The 19,726-nt window shown below is 38.8% G+C and overlaps 1 protein-coding gene across 15 annotated transcripts in view; it reads right to left on the bottom strand.

The window, feature by feature from the left end:
• Anks1b (ankyrin repeat and sterile alpha motif domain containing 1B) overlaps nt 1–19,726 on the bottom strand; it is a 1,165,904-nt gene that overhangs the window by 741,822 nt on the left and 404,356 nt on the right. For all 15 annotated transcript variants that reach the window (NM_001414940.1, NM_001271371.3, XM_039079051.2 and 12 more), the window contains one exon: nt 1,370–1,535. In NM_001414940.1, the coding sequence (NP_001401869.1) occupies nt 1,370–1,535 (166 nt within the window). The remainder of the gene's footprint in view (nt 1–1,369; nt 1,536–19,726) is intronic.

Genomic DNA, 19,726 nt, shown 5'->3' with positions numbered 1-19,726 from the left:
TTCTAAATACTGAGACCTGAACCATGAGCCCTGCACATATGAGACAAACACTCTGCCCACTGAACTATTCCCACCATAGTGTGCCAACTTATGCAGAAATAAAAACATGTGAAAATGTAGCAGAATTTCTCTATACTAATAACCATACTTACCTGTTTCCACCTCTGGCCGAGGAATGTCTGTATTTACCTGAGCTATTGGTGGATGACGTCTACCCATTCTTTTCTTTCTTTGGATGTTTCAATTGCAGCATGTCGCTCCACCAGAAAATCCTTCCTACCATCAAACTAGACCACACTGTAACTTTCCTAAAATGAATTACCACTTCCTTCTCTTCCCTGCTTTTTTCCCGTGCCACCTTCATAACTCTTTACTGTTGTCCATTTTGATCTCCAGAGTCTCGCGGTTTTCCCATTTCTCATGTGCATTTATAAGCTCGCTTCTACAGTTTATCATACAAAGGTAAGCAGCCATTCGATTGTCAACCTTTCCCCTGCTCCAAAGAGCTTCTCTTCCAAACTTTACCAAAGGTCCTGTTGATATGCTGAGTAATGACTTGAGGTTTTCCTCCTCCACTCACTTTTATAGAAACATATTATATATCATCAATGGACAGGCCAAAATTCATGTTCAGTCATAGGCCCAACCATTTATTTATTATAAATAAGGATACAAATTCACTTTCTTTAGCAGGGAATGGTGACAATAGTTGTCTTGCCTTACCTGCTAGTTTGTAACATGAATTAAAAAAACAAAAAAACCTAAACCCCGGTATTGTTTATATTTTTAATCCCACTACTTTGGAGGGAGAAACAGTCATATCTCTATGAGTTTAAGGCCAGCCTGTTTTACACAGTGAATTCTAGGACAGCCAGAGCTACACAGTGAGACCCTGACCCAAAACCATCACCTCTCCAAACCAATAAACAAACAAACAAACAATACAAAAACAGACAAAAAGAAAAAAGAAAGCAACAGATATAAACATGCTATAAAAGAATAAAATAAATTTAGCAGTGAATATAATTTGATAAGTTAGGAACAAATAGGATCCTGTAAGGTCTATATGAAGACTTCTGCTACTGAGGACCCAAAGTGTTACATCTGACTGAGGTTCCTAACAATTAAAATGCATCCAAGTAGCTTCAACAAGGCAAGGCCATCCTCATGAAGAGCCCTTAATCATTAAGAGGTTTCATATTGAAACCCATCGCTTACCTGTATTTACTTGAAATGCAAAATTGATCATTGGGGCTATCCTGAGGTACTTTTGTTTTGATAATATCGTATTAAATAAAGTATTAATAATGTATTTTCACTTATGTGAGTATGCAAATTGAATTGGCCAACTGTGAGCAGGAAATATTACCAGTTCTCGGAGAAGGTGCCCTTGCGATTTCTAAGGAACAGGGCTTCTTTGTAACAGCTGTGTCCACGAGTTCACAAAGAAAGTTCTCATTTTCTGAAGGGAATGTGTCCAGAGAAGCAGATGGTACAATTTCCATGGGGTAATTCCTCTTCTTTGGATAAGACTCCTGGAAAGGAGAGGGAAGAAAACGCTTCTTAGTAAAATTGCAGCCTTGTCTGATTTTGAAAAATCAGAAAAGACTACTGGGTTCATCAGTATCAAATTGGCTGAGAACTAATGTTCTGTCTACTTGAAAAGGTCCTATAAACATGTAACCCCATTGTGACCAGTTATATTTTTTAAGCATTTTTATCATTTGGTTCCCCTGACTGCATTCATTGATTATTAAGTCTTGCTCTTCCTCTGATATGTATATGTATACGATGTGTGTATATATATATATATATCACATATATATGTATATATACATATATGGTGTAGGTATATTATATATAGGTATATGACATATATGTATATTATATACATGTATATGATGTATATGTATGTGTATATGTATGTATATGTATGTATATTTCCTCCTTACAGAATAAACAGTTTTAATTAACCATTATTTCCAACACCCTGCCCTTTGCCTGTCTCCTAGAGATAACCATGTAACTCAACTCGCACCAATTAGATACAAGCAGAATCCTCTGGGAGGCTTCTGAAAGGATGTTTTTCCCCACAGAAATTTGTGAGGAGGCTACAACTAGGCTCCTCTCTGAGGGGAAGAATGTGTGTGATTTTTTTGTTGTTGTTGCTCTTTGTTTACTACAATGCAAAGTCAAGATTGGCAAAGTTGCAAGACTAACCTAAGAGTGTTGGTATGATTATGTTGCTTTAATAGACTCAGGACTAGTTTCTTCAGACTTTGTAAGTAAATATTAACATACTTATAGTTTAAGGTATTGCTATTTGAGTTTTCTCTCAGAATTATAAGTATTCCATCCAATACATTAATATTTTTCTTTATGAATCCTATTATCTATTCAACTACTATACTATGGCTAACCCCTTTTAAGGTTAAGGTATGATTTAGATTCAAATTTTATGTTACTAGATTCCTTATCATATTCTAAAAAACAGTTCAATTAATTGTATAACATCTTAATTTCTTAAGAATTATGTATTAACTAGTTACCAATAATTATTGAGCTTTCCTGTGTGTTTATGTGTATATGCTTGAGTGTGTGAGTGTGTAAGAATATGCAAGTATGTATAGAGTGTGTGTGTGCATTTGAGTGTGAGTGTGTATGTAGTGTAGGCGCGCGTGCGCGCACGCGTGTGTGTGTGTGTGTGTGTGTGTGTGTGTGTGTGTGTGTGTGTGTGTGCGCGCTACTACGTTAAGCACTGAAGATTTTGTTTTAAGTTGGTAAGACCTAGTCCTTGCTGTTCGGCAGTTCATAGTCTTCTACGGAAGACAAATTACCTGCACGATGGATTTCAGAATGAATCACATTATATTTTTTCTGTTTTTATCTTATAAAGGATACTTTACAACTTAGAAACAAATAACAAGAATATGAACTCATTTTCAAACAATCTTCACGATGTACTCCAGGGTTGATACAGATGCCATGTGAGTTCCTCCTTCCTCTATAATGATATTTAGAGTGAGTGCAATTCAAGGTCGGGGTAATTGCTTTCAGACCACACCAGACCCTCACACATCAAAGAGTCAATTATGTTCACTCCACTCTATTGAAAGCGGGAAATTGGGAGTAATTTATTTTTAACAACAAAGGGTGACAAAGTAGAAAGCATCCAGAGGAAGCAATCAGGAGGGCATGTGCTTTAAAACCCATGTCAGAGAAGAAAATGATGAAAGGAGACACAGCACTCTGCCCAGAGAAGCTGTACAGCCACACAATGGTTTTCTCAACTTATCTGAAAGGCTCTCCCTCAAGAACTGTCTCACAAAGTGGAGGGAATGGCATAGCTCTTAAAAGGCAAAACCAAAAAAAACAGAAACAAAAAAGACCAAAAACGTCTAATGTTTATAAGACAAGGAGAGGAAATGTGGTTCAATACCCAAAGTGAGTTTTATGAATTAATAGTATTAATTTTATTTTAAAATAAACATGCACTGACAAAGAAATAAGCTAACAAGCATGACTAGAAAGCAGTAAGAGTAGACTCTCCATTGCTGGAAATTTCGAGCTAGTTCTCTGTGGAGAAGATTGTGGATGAAGCACTTTTGTGGCGTTATACCAGAGAACTGGGCTTCGCTCCATGCCCTTGGCCTTGTGTACCACTCTATCTCCAGAATCTGCTGCAGACGCTGCCATACAAGGGCTGAATAAGCCCTGCACATCTGCTGGATAGTCTCTTGTCCTTTAAGCAGAAGCACTACTCTTGTACAAATGATTTTGTTAGTTCGTTATTGTGTACTTCATTGCCTACCAAAACTGAAAAACCATGGCATATGTATGCAGTCCCATATACACATGAGGCTGTGATAATAATTTACTTAAAATGAGGCCAGCATCCCTGATAGCACAGTAAAAGAAAGGAAAATAAAATTTAAAAAAAAACACACACAAAAGGACGGAAGTAGGAAGGAAAAGGCTATTGTTGAGGTTACAACAGTAAAGTTGAATAGAGCCTAGTCAAAGACTCTCCAATCTTATCCCAGCTGGAATAGCAAATATCAACAAGATAACTGACAGCAGCAAATGCTGGAACAACTATGGGAAATAATGAGAAGAAGGAGGAAGAAGAGGAAGGGGAGGAAAAAGAGGAAGAGGAAGAAGGGGAGGAGAAAGAGGGGAAAGGATGAAGAGGAGAATGAATAAAATGAGGAAGAGAAAGAGGAAGAGGAGGAAGAGAAGGGAAAGGAGGAGGAAGAGAAGAAGGAAGAGGAGAAGGAAAAAGAGAAGAGAGAAGAGAAGGAAAAGAATGAAGAGGAGGTGGAAGAGAAGAAAAAAGAGGAGGGAAGGAAGGGAGGAAAGAGAAAGCAAGAAAGAAAGAAAGAAAGAAAGAAAGAAAGAAAGAAAGAAAGAAAGAAAGAAAGAGGGGGAAGGAAGGAAGAAAGAAAGAAAGAAAGAAAGAAAGAGGGGGAAGGAAGGAAGAAAGGAAGGAAGGAAGGAAGGAAGAAAGAAAGAAAGAAAGAAAGAAAGAAAGAAAGAAAGAAAGAAAGGCAGGAAGGAAGAAAGAAAGAAAGGGAGAAAGATTTTCAGCACTGAAAACATACAAGTGACATTATACAGGCTGACCATGGTTATATATGTATATAGATATATGTATGTAACTATAATTAATGAAAGAGACAGGCCATGAATTTGAAAGAGAGCAAGTAGGGTATACTTACTTGGGAGGTTTTGGAGAGAGGACAGGGAAGGTAGGAATGATGTAATGACATTATAGTATCATTATAATTATAATTATAATAATTAGTAAGTCTCCACGTAAAACACTGCATTTAAATTTTCAGAGCAATTCATGGATTTGGTAAAGTTTCAGCGTCACAGTTTATGAAGAATTATTAGGATTTTTAAATCCTTAAAAATGACTTGGAAGTTTAACTCCTAAGGAGAGGTTAATTTATGTTCTGCATTTCTTCATGCACAGGCTGATTCCAAATCTTGACTTCTGTGGATAAGGCTACGATAATCACAGGAGTCATTATAACATCTCAGTACACTGATTCCATATCCTATGGGTAGATACCTGGGCATGGGATGGATCATTCTCAATAATTTCAATTATTTTGAGAAACTCTATTTTATTTACCATAATGGTGGCATCCACCAATATTCCATCCAGTGGTGCTCATGCTTCATTCTCCATATTCTCCTAACACTAGTGAATTTTTATCTTTTTAGTACTATCCACTATACCAGGTATGATATCTCATTGTAACTTTGATTTGCATTTCCCTGAAATGCAATTATTAGGTAGAAACCTTATCTATACCTACTGGTCACCCTACATAGATTCTTTAAGGAACATCTCTCTCCAGATCCTTTGACCATTTTAAAGAGTTCATTGCTTCTAGCTCTGGAATTGTTTGAGTACCCTATATGGTTTGGTACCTTTAAATGATGATATGGTTTACAAATACTTTATCCTGCTTCATAAGTTATCTTTTCATTCTGCTCTTTTGCTAAACAATAGCCAAAAGTCCAAGGTAATGCATTTGTCTACTTTGATTTTGTTGGTTATTTTTGTACGTAGTTAAAAAAAATATTTGTCCACACCAATATCATGAAGATTTTAATTCTGTTTTCTTCTAGTACTTTTACAAGTTTAATGTTTTAAGTCCATTTTAGGTTAATTTTTGCACAGAGTTCAAGATGAAAATCTAAGGTAATACTTCTATGAAGTTATTAGGTTTTCCACAACAATTTATTGATGAGACTGCCCCTTTCCTATTCTGTGTTTTGTGTACTATAATAGGTTTTCCTACAAGTATTTTGCAACAGTGTCTGACTGTGTAGTTCAGGTTGACCACAAAATTTTCAATCCCCTGCCTCGGCCTCCAAAGTGCTGTGATAATAGGAATGTACTGCTACATATAACTTCCTATAAATCATATATTAACATAAACTATATGTAAATTCTATAATCTTTTATTTGCCTCCAAATATTATGGAGGTAAATCAATATGTATCAATTATATTATGAGCTCTTTTCAATGGTAAATATATTTTGTCCTTGAGTGTGATGTTTGACAAGATTTTCTGATTCTATGATATATAAGAGCAACATATATTCATAGGAACTATATTCAAAATTTTGAGTTTTATCTTCAATTAGCCTAGTGATATGTGGTTGAAGAGTCATTCCCCAATGATACTCCTCAGTGGTAGCAAATCGCAGGTCTCAGTGAATCATGTGATCAAAAGGGTAACTAAGTGTTATACTACAATATATTAGGTGAAGTAAATGCACTTTTGGTTTAGAATATTTGTAACTTGTGATGGGTATGTCAAGATTCGACCTCATTCTATGTTGAACACATCTTCACATGTTCAACTGATAAATTTAAGGGTAGATTACAGTATACATGTAGTCATAATTTAGTCTAGTCAATTCTATCATATTGAAATTTCATGCTTTCCTCTTTTTGTTTGTTTGATATTTTAGGGATTTACATTTTAGATGTTATCCCCTTTCCTGGTTCCTCCCCCTCCCATTCCTCCCTTCCCCTGCTTCTATGAGGATGCTCCCCCTCACACCCACCCTTCCACATCACTGCCCTGGCATTTCCCTACATTGGGGAAACAAGCCTTCACAGGACCAATGGCTTCTCTTCCTAATGATGCCAGACAAGGCCATCCTCTGCTACATATGCAGCTGGGGCCATGGGTCCCACCGTGTACTCTTTGGTTGGTTGTTTAGTCCTTGGGAGCTCTGGGGGAGGTTAATAGTACTGACTGTTCTTCCAGAGGTACTGAGTTCAATTCCCAGCAACTACACGGTGGCTCACAACCATCTGTAATGGGATCTGATGCCCTCTTCTGGTGTGTCTGAACAGCTACAGTGTACTCATACATGATTTCCTCTTAAAAAAACTCTTTTATTTATACAACTTGTTTATATGTTCTACTCTTTTGAAATAGAATTCCCACAACAAAAGGTATCAGCCATATGCTTACGTAAAGTCAAATCTGTTTCTGAAATTTTCTATTTTACTCCATATGTCCACAGGTTCTAGGACTAACATCGTATAGTTTGGTTACCAGATCCTTAGAGATTCATTTTGTGCCTGCCCTATATTCATCTATTGTCAAACCATTCATTATTACCCTCATGTTTATTTTAATGCATAAACATTTTCTGAGTTATTAAATAATTCCCTATGCTTTGCCCATTACCAAGAAATTAAACGTTTATACATCAAGTCATCTAATGATTCCTCAATGTGATTCCCAGTCAATCAAGAACTATACTTACCTCTCAGTGAGTGCTATGTCAACCACATTTATTTCTCTCTATTGTACTTTGTCCAGATACCCAGAGTATACCACTTTAACTGACAGAGCAATTTCTAAACTAGCCTCTTGGCTCTAAGGCTGATTTTCTCATATTCACTTTACTTCAAAACACTCATATGAAGGAGTTAAGGTTTAGTCATGTCTCAATAGGTGCTCTTTTTTTGACATACATAACTTTATGAGAGAAGAATTAATGCTAGGGACTTAGTATGTGTCGATACTAAGGAGATCACATAAAGCATCTCAGAATACCGATACCAAGTGATTTCATTAAGTAAACTAGTGTTTCCCATAGAAATTATATTCATTTAACAAGATCTGGACAAATAACCAGTACTGTTTAATGAATTGAAGTATAATCCTATTATTATGATAATAGCCTTAATATTTAAAGTGTTTGGCATTTAGCAAAATTCCCTGTGGACTGCAGGACAGTGAATGCCTGCTGAGGAGAATGAGGTCACAAAATATTTCTTCATTTTGTGTTCTCTAGCCTACTTCTTCCACTTACATGAGGCCAAGACCATCTTTTTTCATATGCACGTAAACACTTAATCAATTTTTTGTTTAATTAAGTCTGAGACAAAGCCATTTAAGGACAACCATGCATTTGGATCACTGTAGGGAGAACAATAATATACATTTGCAAAATATTTTGTGTTCTGTGAGACAAACCCTACTTTATTTGCCCAAATGATTCCCAATTAGTGCTCACACAATTGATCCAATTTTCATTCAGAAAATAGTCTGGGGGTTGTTAAAGAACTTATCTAATAAAAGCATCTATACAGTGGAAGAGCTGGGCTCCAACCTAGAATTCAGATACTTGTATTGTGATGAATCATACTATGATCAGATCTTTAGCACCAAATGGAAAAGTGGAAGCCATACGTTTGTGAGTAGAGTCTGGCCCTGATGATTTTTTTTTTAAGCTTTTGGAATGCCTCTTCCTACAGTGAGAACTCTTGGCCTTCTATACACGTTAACTGCCAATATATCATTGAAAACCAGTCCCAATAGCTGCACCAGAGAGGGAAAATTTGGTGACTGATCTTGAAGACACCACTATACGTATTCTAACAAAATAGGGCTCACAATTGGATGAGCAATTACCTTTATTGTATTTGGCTTTATTTTATGTTCTAGATCCTAGCTTTATTTCTCTGTTCACATTTATTATTTATTTTTTATTCTTTCATCTTTTATAGTCTAGTTGTTATCCCCCTCCCTGTCTACCCTTTGACTCTTCCTTGTCTCATACCCCCTTCACCAGTCTCCACAAGGATGTTCCCAGCCCTCAGCCCCACCCCACCAGACCTCCGTACTCCCTGAGACCTCAAGTCTCTCGAGGATTAGGTGCATCTTCTCTCACTGGGGCCAGACCAGGCAGTCCTCTGCTATGTATGTGTTGGGGGCCTCATATCAGCTGGTATACGCTGTCTGGTTGGTGGCTCAATGTCTGAGAGATCTCAGGGATCCAGGTTAGTTGAGATAGTTGGTCTTCCTATGGGGTTGCCCTCCTCCTCATCTTCTTTCAGCTTTTTCCTAATTCAACCACGAGGGTTCCCAGCTTCCGTCCATTGGTTGGGTGTTAGGTATCTGCATCTGACTCTTTCAGCTGCTTGTTGGGCCTATTGGAGGGCCGCCATGCTAGGCTCCTATTCACACTCTTGTGGCAGTAGCAAGACCGCAGCTGTGTTCTTGGCCATCATCGTTAGCAGCTCTCTTCCAAAGAATGGATTTCCAGCCCCTGGATTCGAAATAGATCCCTAAGCCCTATAATAACTAACTAAACTGAGGAAATGAAAAATGTTGATGCTTTATTCTGCTTAGCCTGCTTTATCCTATCTACCCTACTCGATCATACATATATGGACCAAAACTGCTTCATCCAAATGACCATGAGTGTGACTGAGCACTGATTAAATTAATAGGAAGTATGTACTCCCTCACCCTCAGAAAAGTAAAGTGTGTTTTATATGTTGTTTATTTTTTTTATTAACTTGAGTATTTCTTATATGTTGTTTATACTGTGCTTCTATAGATGCTAAAAAAACTACTGAACAAATTAATTATTATAAGAAATTAAACATAAGATCTAGTAAAGAAATAAGCTATTATTAGCAATGCCACATGCAAAAAAATTGAGACTTACAGCTGTTGGCATTAGAATGTAATAAGTTAGCTATTTAATATGGTGTTGGCCACAGTTAATAGAAGAATGATATTCATACTAGAGAGAGTACCTGGCCTTCTCCCATCCATGCTAATTAGTAATGATTTGTTTTAGTAACTTCATACAGGAAAGAGTAACTGGATTAGCTGACTATGGTAAGGGTGTGCAAGTTTTCCTTATCAAGGGGCTGAAGAAGAGAATTGACTTTCTGACTTAGGAGAATCTGTCATAACAGTGAAGAGTCCAGGGATGGGCACAATTGCTTCACAGACCTTCCAATCTGGAACTATTTAAGATCAGAAATGGGTGGCATTGAAGCTAGAGCATCGCCATGAACTTTCCTCTTATCCCAGCTCATAGCCATGTGAAGAAACCAAGAAGTTCAAGGAACGATGGATGGAGACTTTACCTGGGGCATGTGGCTTGGCACTGTGGTCTACATATGAAGAAGAAGGGAAAAGCCAAATGGTATGTTCCCTTTGAACACAGATGAGTAAAGCAATCATTTGGCATTTAGTAAATATCACATGTAGAAAAAAATGAAGAGAAAAAGTTACAGGGAAATATCTGTCTCAAATATCTGAAAGATAGAAGAGAGGAGAGAGAGAGAGGTTCTATCTCAAAGAGTGCACATGATACAGATGGAGAAATAACAAGAGGGACAGAGGCCTCATCTTCAGGTTGGACCTCTAACAACTAAAGAGTTCATTGGGTTGAACTTGGCTACTTCCTGTAGAACAGTGGCTCTCAACCTGGGAGTCACAAATCACATGTCCTGCATATTAGATATTTACATTATGCTTCATAACAGTAGCAAAATTACAGTTATGAAGTAGCAATGAAATAAGTTTATGGCGGGGGAGGTCACTACAACATGAGGAACTGTACTAAAGGGACTCAGCAGTAGGAAGGCTGAAAACCCATTACTCTAAAACGTTCTCTGTTCTTAGAGTCTTCACACCTAACCTGTTCATCTCCAGGGTATCAGGGATGGCACTCGAATTAGCTGACGTTTAAGATTTTAGGTAAATTAAAACAACTGAAAGAAGTACTGAATTAATATCGTGATACCTGATTTCGGTGCTCTTTGAATGCCTATGCTGAGGAAAGAGAAAATAACACTAAAACTTGGGAGTGTGGGTTTGTGGTGGCTCAGAAGTTTGAGATGATTCACAATCCCAAATGACTCAGAGCAAAGAAGAGCTTGTGGGAAGTAGCCTGATTTACGCAGATATGCACACAATATCAAGAGAAATTATCTTCAAAAGATTTTCAATGACATTCAAGGCAGGTACATCGCGATACAAATATAGAACAATAATAAAGTAATTTTAAAAGAAGTGCCATTGAGTATGAGAAAGTGTCGTGCCCACAGGACAGCCCTAGTAAAAGGAACACTTGTTACTGTGGTTGGGAGATTAATGGCTCCCCCTTGGGAACCACAGTCCAACCCCTGCACTATATCTTGGTGCATAGATAGATTATGCATATGTCTGTCTGTCTGTCTGTACGTACGTACGTAAGTTAAGGATCTGGAGATGAGGAGCCAATATTGAAATATCCTGGCTGAACAATATAATCAGAAAGGCCCTTTTGGAGAACAGTGTTTTCCAGACACAACAGGCTGGTTAGACACATGGACTCATAGGGACCTTGGCTATATGTACACAACCTGCATAGAATAACGCCAAACAAAATTGCAACATAGATAGGGGAGGGCTCACAATGTTCTACCTCTAGCTGAACCGAAATTGGCATTGGTGGTTTCTCGGGGATGGAGAGTCAGTTTCCTTTAGGAAGGGACCCAGGTAGGTTGACCATCTGTGGCCTTACAACCACACATGTAAAACCAGCAGTGTCAATTAGATTTGGGAGTGGAGGGCAGAGAGAGAAAGACAGAGTCACAGAGAAAGAGACAGGCAGAGAGACTAAGAGACACACAGAAAGACATGGGGCGGAAGAGATAACTAAGCAGTTTAGAGCATTCACTGCTCTTCAAGAAGACTGCAGTTTATGACTTAGCACTCACTTCGAGCAGCTCACAACCCTCTGTAACTTTACTTCCAGGACACCCAATATCCTTTTTCATTCTTCATATAGTGAATCCTTGGCATGTATGTAGTGCAAATACATAGGCTCAAATAAAACACACATACACATGAATATATATGTATCGTTATTTTTATATAATATGTATATATATATACACACACAGATGTATGTGTATATGACTACATGAAGTTGGCAATAAGATGTGGTGGTAGAAATATGTGAACCTTGGAAACACAGAGGAAGCACAGGGAGGTGAGTTTGATAAAAACACATTGTATATATGTATAAAATTCTCAAAAAATAAACACCCTTTTCAAAGAAAATTCCTTTTAAATAGAAGAAGGAAGAGGAATGGATATTATAGCAATGCAGCCTGCGAGCCTGGGATCTATAGTCAGCTACAAGTGGGCTGGCGATAGCTCATTTGATAAGTGCCTTTCCTACAAGCAGGAAGACTTAAGTGCAGATCCCCAGCACTTATCTAAAAGCTAGCTGCAGGGGCGTCCCCTGTAACCCTGTCTCTTAGCATTGGAGACTGGAGACCCTCAGATCCATGAAGCCTATTAGGAAACCAAACTAGACAAGTTCATGAGCTTCAGGGTTGGTGAGAGGCCCTGTCCCAAAACAAGGTGGACAGCAAGAGAGGAAGGCACCAAGCATCATCGTCTGGTCTCAGGAGCCATGTACACTCATGAACCCACACACATGTGCATGCATCATGTACACAAATGAGGAGAAGTTAAGAAAATCAGTTTGAAACCAAAGACCAAAGATAGTACACAGATGCTGAAAAGGGCCAGAGAACAGAGTCTCCACCAGAACCTCTACAGGGAAAGTAGAGGTTTGTTTGTTTGTATTAGTCTAGTGGGATCCATTTTGAATGCCTCTAACCCATGAAATAATAAAACTGCTTCTATCCTAGTAAATTTGGGGGACTTGATATAAGAATAATGGGACATTCATAACACACCAGCTGAAGTCATTAAGAACAGAGAAAGCCTGAGAGGGCATCAAATCATACCTCAGTGGGAAAAAGATGCTTTGCTATCAATAGTCAAAGCCAGTGACTTTCTCCACCTCAAAGTTAATGTTATTCCTTCTGTGTGCCTCCCACTTATCTGGAGTCCTGAAAGTGAGTTTGGAGAAATAAGTGTGTGCCAATAGCCAGGTGACAATTGGAAAGAGAAAATGAGGGCAAGAAGAGAGGTCAGCCTTTCATCATGTAAATATATGATGAAATTAATAAATAGAAATGATCTGATACAATAATTGAGAGGGAAGAGAATCCAAATGTATTCGAAAAGAAACAGTTTTAATGTTTCCAGGAATTATACTTAGAAGATGGCAACTCGAGTCAAAGGGAAAACAATGACTTATTTAGTGATTGCTAGTTTGACGACAGGTAAGTCACTAGAAATAAATAAGAACTCTGGAAAAATATATGAAATGCTATATCTATCCATCATATATATACATGCATGCACACATACACACATACATGCATACATACATACATACATACATACATACATACATACATACATACGTGTGTTCTCCTCTATAACCATGTCCGATCTGGAACCTACTGCATAGACCAGGCTGTTCAAATGACGAGAAGATACATCTGTTGTTATATTAACCTTAAAGAATGACCTATGACTGAAAGATTGAACATGACACATAACCAGAACTTAAGGGGGGGGGGGAAGGCTGGCAAATCTATGTTGATACAGGGATTAACTGCTCTATTTATTAGGAAGCCATTGAAGAGAACCTTTAAAATTTGTGCTAAGAGTAGTGCTCCACCGTTTATGGCTTCAGGTGGTGGGGGAGGGATGGGAAAGGACTCAGTTTTCTTTAAGGGGCTGGCCACTGGCAGTCTGACCAATCTCCAAGGAGTATATGGGCAACCCAAATTAGAATTGGTGTATTTTTTTCTTCTTTATTTGTGGGTTGGGGGGTGGGGGGTGGGGGGTGGGGGTGGGGAAGGACACAAGAGTGGAAGGGAGCATGGGAAGTGAGTGTGATCTGGGTGCGTTCTATGAAATGCACCAGCAGTCAATAAAAATACTGTATTGGGAATAAAAGAAATAAAACTTTCAATGCCGAATATGACAAAGAACTCATACCTTTAATCTGTAAACAGAATTATAAATTAAAATTAAAGAGATCAACAACTGGAGAGGAAAATGAGCAAGCGATAAGAGCTGATCATGGGAATAACTGAGACACTGTGAAGGGAGGGGTGTCTGCTCTCCTTGATCGTCCAACATTGGTAAACTCAAGCAACGATTCCTCACCAAATCCCTATAAACAACGCAAAGGGGGCTTCAATTGGTCACTTTATATATTTTTGTTGAACATATGAGCTAAAACATCTTCCAATCTAGTTTGTTTCCAGCCCCTAGTTGATATAGACTTTAAAACTTATACTTAGCTTTTTTTTTCTATTACCTGGTATCTTGGTTAGGGTTTTATTGCTAACAAGAGACACCGTGACCATGGCAACTCTTATAAAGGCAAACATTTCATTGGGGGAAGCTTCCAATTTAAGAGGTTTAGTAAACTATCATCATGGTGGGGAGTGTGGCAGCAAGCAGACAGACGTGCTGCTGGAGGAGCCAAGAGTTCTACATCTGATCCAAAGGCAGCCAGAAGGAAGACTGTTTTCTACAGGCAGCTAGGAGACGATCTTCCATACTCAGTGTAGCTGGAGACCTTAAAACCTGCCCATAAGTGACACACTTCCTCCAACAAGGCCACACCTCCTCCAACAAGCCACACCTCCTAATAGTGCCACTCACTATGACCAAGCATTCAAACATATGAATCTATGGGGGCCATAACTATTCAAACCATCACACTTGGGATAGGGTGGAATCAGAAAATTTTCATCCCAATTTCTAGAGCATAACCACTTATGTACATTACGTAGTTGATATTCTCATTATGTTTTAGTGGCTATGAAATGGAGGGTGGCAAAAGAGTGAAGCCTGCACCTTCTTGTCAAGAATGTGAAAAGCTGTCATCATGCTGGGTACAATAGAGAACACCTTGGAGGGCAGAGGTGGGTGGGTCACAGTGATTTCAGGGCCAGCCTGGTCTACATAGCAAGTACCAGACCAGCCTGGGGCTATGTACTGGTAGCAAGTTTCAGATAGCCTGAGATACCCTATCTCAGAAAAAAAAGAGGGGAAAAAGAAAGAAAGAAGGAAAGAGGGAGAAAGGGGAGAGTGAAAGTCTTTCAAAAAGTCATGATTAGAACACTCAAAATCAACCAATGATTGTAAACGAGTATTAGGATACAATCCCCTTTACATGAAGTTCTCAATATGCAGGGAGCTAGAACCATTGCAGATCTCCTTTCTGACTGACCACTTCAGAATGGAAACTTTCGATTCAACCCTCTGAAACGAAAGTAGAAATATCACCAGCAAACTGCTGAGAAACCCAGGGTGGGTTCTTCCTGGGAATGGGGCTTTGAGTATGATATGGATCTGACTGCATTAGCCTAAAGCTGCAAGGGTTAGAATAAGAAGAATATGATCTTACTTGGAAAGAGGACCATTGCAGGTGTGTGTGTGTGTGTGTGTGTGTGTGTGTGTGTGTGTGTGTGTGCATGTTAAAGATTCTTTTTCAAATTAGGGTGATCCTTTATTTCAATGACTGCTGTCAACACCTAGTTTCCTACTTTGAGCTTCTCAAATTTGTCATATGGTAAAATGCCTGTGGTTTAGACTGGTAGTTGCAGGAGTCACAGGGAACTAATATAGGGGAGAGACTAATACAGAAGAGAGAGCATGTAACACATAGTCGTATTGGTGAAAGACTTTAAAAGGACAAGTAAAATACTTGACTGATCATCTTTAGTGTCTGAAATTTTATCTGTGGAAAGAAACTAATGATTCAGGATTAGCAGGGAACAGTATTATCTCTGGTTGACACAAAAGCATGCATGTATAAAAACTATAAAAATTTTAAACCCACCGATCGTGTGACCCACAATCTCTACTGGAAAGAAACTTTTTCTACATTTAAAACTGAAAATAAAAATTAAAAGTACATCTGTAAGAATGTGCACTAAATTACGGCTTATATTAAAGGACTGGAACTTAGTTTTGTCGGGATTTAAAGGATTAATGAGCATAATTCACACGAAAAGTAAATGAAGTATAACGGGGTCTACAGACTTGAAGCTACATAAAATCCAAGTGGGTCTCATGTAAACAATGAAAGCTTGGGATTTTATAAGTAAGTTCTCTTTAAATCAAAAGCCCCAATGATGAACCCAGAGATCTGTGTTTTACAAATACCAACCAGGCCATTTGAATGAGAATTATTGGTGAAAAAATGAGGTATACTACATAAGATACTTGGTGTGGTGCCCTAATGCCTAAGTGGTCCACAGATGAAGTCAGTATTATGACTCACCCATTTTAAAATGCAGTAACTACAGAAGTAGCAAGCGAGGTATGACATCACAGGATAGTAACCCATGGCTCCAGAGGCTAGATCAGGATGACAGTGACTTTAAGTCTAACCTGGGTATTCATGAACTCCTATCTCAAACAATCAAAAGCAAGAATCATTTGCAATAAAGCATGCATACACGCTGTATTTCTTAAAGTAATGATTACACATCCAAGGGTTAACAATGGAAAACAAGATAATATTCCCTTTTACTTTGTTCAACCTTTTGAAAGCCATATGTATATGTTCCATTCAAGCAAAAAAAAAAAATGGTCTATGAATCTAAATGTCGCCTGAAGAAGGTGATGAAACAGTTTCAAAAATATGCAACTTTGACTTTTTATTTCTGGTATGGTTGTGAAGACATTTGCATACCCAGGTGAAACTGTAAATAGTGAAATTCCAAGAATAACCTTAATGAAGCAAATAAATGCAATTGAAACTATGCCCGACACCAAGCAAAACCAAACAGAGATCATCTCATTAGGAATCCTCAACAAAACCCACGTGATCTACTTATGAAATAAAGGGGAATGAATGCAATTCACTAACAGCATGACAAAAAGGAAAGTGTTCTTGAATGTAAACAATCAGAGTGCCTTGATGTGGTGGATTGAGTAAAAATGGCCCCCAAGACCCATAGGGAGCAGCACTATTAGGTGTGGCCTTGTTGGAGGAGGTGGGGCCTTTTTAGAGGAAGTGTGTCACTGTGCAGGTGGGCTTTGAGGTCTGATCAAACTCTACCTAGTGTGGTACACAGTCTTCTGCTGCCTACAGATCAAGATGTAGAGCTCTCAGCTCCTTCTTCAGCATCATGTCTGCCCGTGTTCTGCCATGCCTCCTGCTATAACAATAATAAACTAAACCTCTGACCTGTAAGCCAACCCCAATTAAATGTTTTCCTTTATAGGAGTTGCCATGGTCACGGTGTCTCTTCATGGCAATCACACCCTAACTAAGACAATGCCTAGGAAATATTAACTATGGTACAGTGAGAGGGAATCCAGATGAATTTTTGCAATGAGAGCAGGAATATCCTACTCTTTTGTTTTGGTTGGGGGGGACAGAGAAGCATTAAATAAATATCAAATATTCAAACATAATAGCCTTTACAATTATGTATAGAAACCCAGGAGATGCCAGTCAATTTAAAAGTCAATCAGTAGTCTACACAAATACCCAAAAAACAAAGGACATCATCAATTTCAAGCAAACAATGCTAGACTGGTGTAAAGTGGGGGAGACAAATGTTTAGAGGGGATATGGGTGACCAAGGGAGGCCTGGCCCACATGATAGGGTGACTAAATTGGGGCTGTTATTCGTAAGAGTGTGTGATCTCTCTGTACCTACCTTCCTCAGGGGCAGTAACTGACATGGGTCACTGACTAAAGAAAGTGAACGCAATAGATATTTCGCAACATCTTCAGACTTTTAGAAAATGTTTTTCATTCTTTAGAGTCAATGCAATTTAGGAAGCAACTTGAGGGTGTTCATTTTTATAGAAAGTAAAAAAAAAAGTTAGCTTTAATAACCACCACCAACACTGAATCCTTATGATCATGTATCTGTAAGTGACTATTAATTAAATCAAGGAATCATTAAGATTTCAAAATAGGAATTGCCCATATGTTATCTATCTTAGTTACTTTCCTATTGCTGTGATAAAATGCTGTGGTAAAGTCAACTTATAAAAGAAAGCATTTAATTTGGTTTCCGAGGGTTAGAGTCCATAATGATGCGGATCAAAGAAACAGTTGCATGCTCACATCTTAATCCACAACCACAAGGTAAAGAGAGAGAGATACTGGGGATGCCCTTGAATCTTTTGAAACCTCAAATCCCACCCATAGTGACACACTTCCTCCATCAAGGACACACTTCCTAATACTTCCCAACCATCAACTATTTAAAAGTATCAACCTATGAAAGTCACTCTCATTCAAACCATTCTGCCACCTTAGGCTCATGGCCAAATCATAAGGCAAAATGGATTTAGTTCAACTTGAAAAGCCTCCATAGTTCCCACAATCTCAACAGAGTTTAAAAGTAGAAAGTCTCTTCAGAGACTCAAGGTACTCTCTTAATTGTTTAAAAAAAAAGTTAGAAACTTCCAACCTACGTGTTGCAGAATATAAATTAGCATTCCAAAAGCGGGGAGTGGAGACATTGTGAGAAAATACTAGACAAAAGCAAGGCAGAAATGCAACAGAGCAAATTCCAAACCATAGCTCCGTGTCTAATGTCAAAGAGTGTAAATGGCTGCACCTATCTGGCTTCACTGCTTCTCTCTCTTGCCCTGGGTCCACTCCCTCCTGTTAGCAGCTCTTCTTGACAAATGTCCCACAGCTCTGGCATCTCCAGGGTCTTGGGGTCTCTAACATGATCCAGGCTTCTTATAACAGCTTCAAACACTAGCTTCTCGGGGCCTCCATGCAGGGACTCCCCTGCTTCAAGCCTGCCCTCGGTGGCTTTTCTTAGTTGTAGAGGGAGATTTCAAAATCCCCTCGCTGTAGTATCCTTTATAATTGTAAAGCTGGAACCACGTGGGAAACACCATCAAGCTTCACCTTCCCACTGGGTATTGAGCCTGTCCCCACTGAATTATATTTGTAGAAGAGACAGACGCTCAGCTGGTTAGGGTCTTTCCTAGAGAACATCCCTTTCTTTATTCCATTTCAGAACACACCTCTTCCCATCTTCTCATCTCATTCAGCGCAAGCCTTGGCTCCAGCACTAAATTTCCTGACGCCCTTTATACTTTGGTCAGTATTATTTTTTATTCCTTTTGTCTACTTGCTCCTTTTCTTTGTAGACCTTCCCGGAGAGTTTGATAATGGCTGTGCAACAGAGTCAATATTAGGCTGTTTTGAAATCTCCACCAAGGAAATTAACCCAAAGCCTTTCAATTAGTAGATTATTAGGTCATGGGCAGAAAACAACAATATTTTTTGCCAAAATAGCCCAAGAATGGTCTCTAGCCCATTTGCTAATATTTCTCCCTGTTGAAATCTCTCGATCTGGATTGTTATTGCCAACATTGCTCTCAGCACCACTGTCTTCTGATGTCCTACTCAGACAATCCAGTAAGCTTCACAAGCGCAAACTCTTCCCCATTCCTCCAAAACAGCAGCCTGACCAGGCTAGTCACAACAATGCCTCCTTCCTAGTGCCAACCTCTGCCTTAGTCACATTTCTATGGCTGTGAGAAAATGCTACTACAAAACAACCTGTAAAAGAAAGTGTTTAATTCAGAAGGTCAGAATACATGAAGATAGAGAAACTGCTGAATGCTCACACCTTGATCTATAACCATGAGGCAAAGAGAAGGAGATTAGGAAAGGCGTGAGTGCTTTTAGCCTTCGAGGCCTACACCCAATGACACAGATTCCCCCAGCAAGGCCACACCCCCTTATCCTTCCCAAACAGTTCCAACAAACTGGGAAGAACCAAGTATAGAGTCATGTGAACCTATGGCAGCCAATCTCATTCCAATTATCACATCATTGGTCTTCCTACTACCCATGCTTACTCTGCTAACTCGAGCTCCCTCCACATTCCTTTGTTCAAAACCAGATTCTAGGCTAGCCTGGAACATCAACTACTTTACTTCACTTTCCAGGTAACACTATGACACCATTCTGTTTCATGTCTGCCTTGGATTAGCGTGGTGGTGCATTTGA

The sequence above is a fragment of the Rattus norvegicus genome, chromosome 7 (genome assembly GCF_036323735.1).
Source record: "Rattus norvegicus strain BN/NHsdMcwi chromosome 7, GRCr8, whole genome shotgun sequence".
Taxonomy (NCBI): Eukaryota; Metazoa; Chordata; class Mammalia; order Rodentia; family Muridae; genus Rattus; species Rattus norvegicus.
The sequence above is the reverse complement of the archived record's forward strand: the minus strand, read 5'-3'. Positions and strand labels throughout refer to the sequence as shown.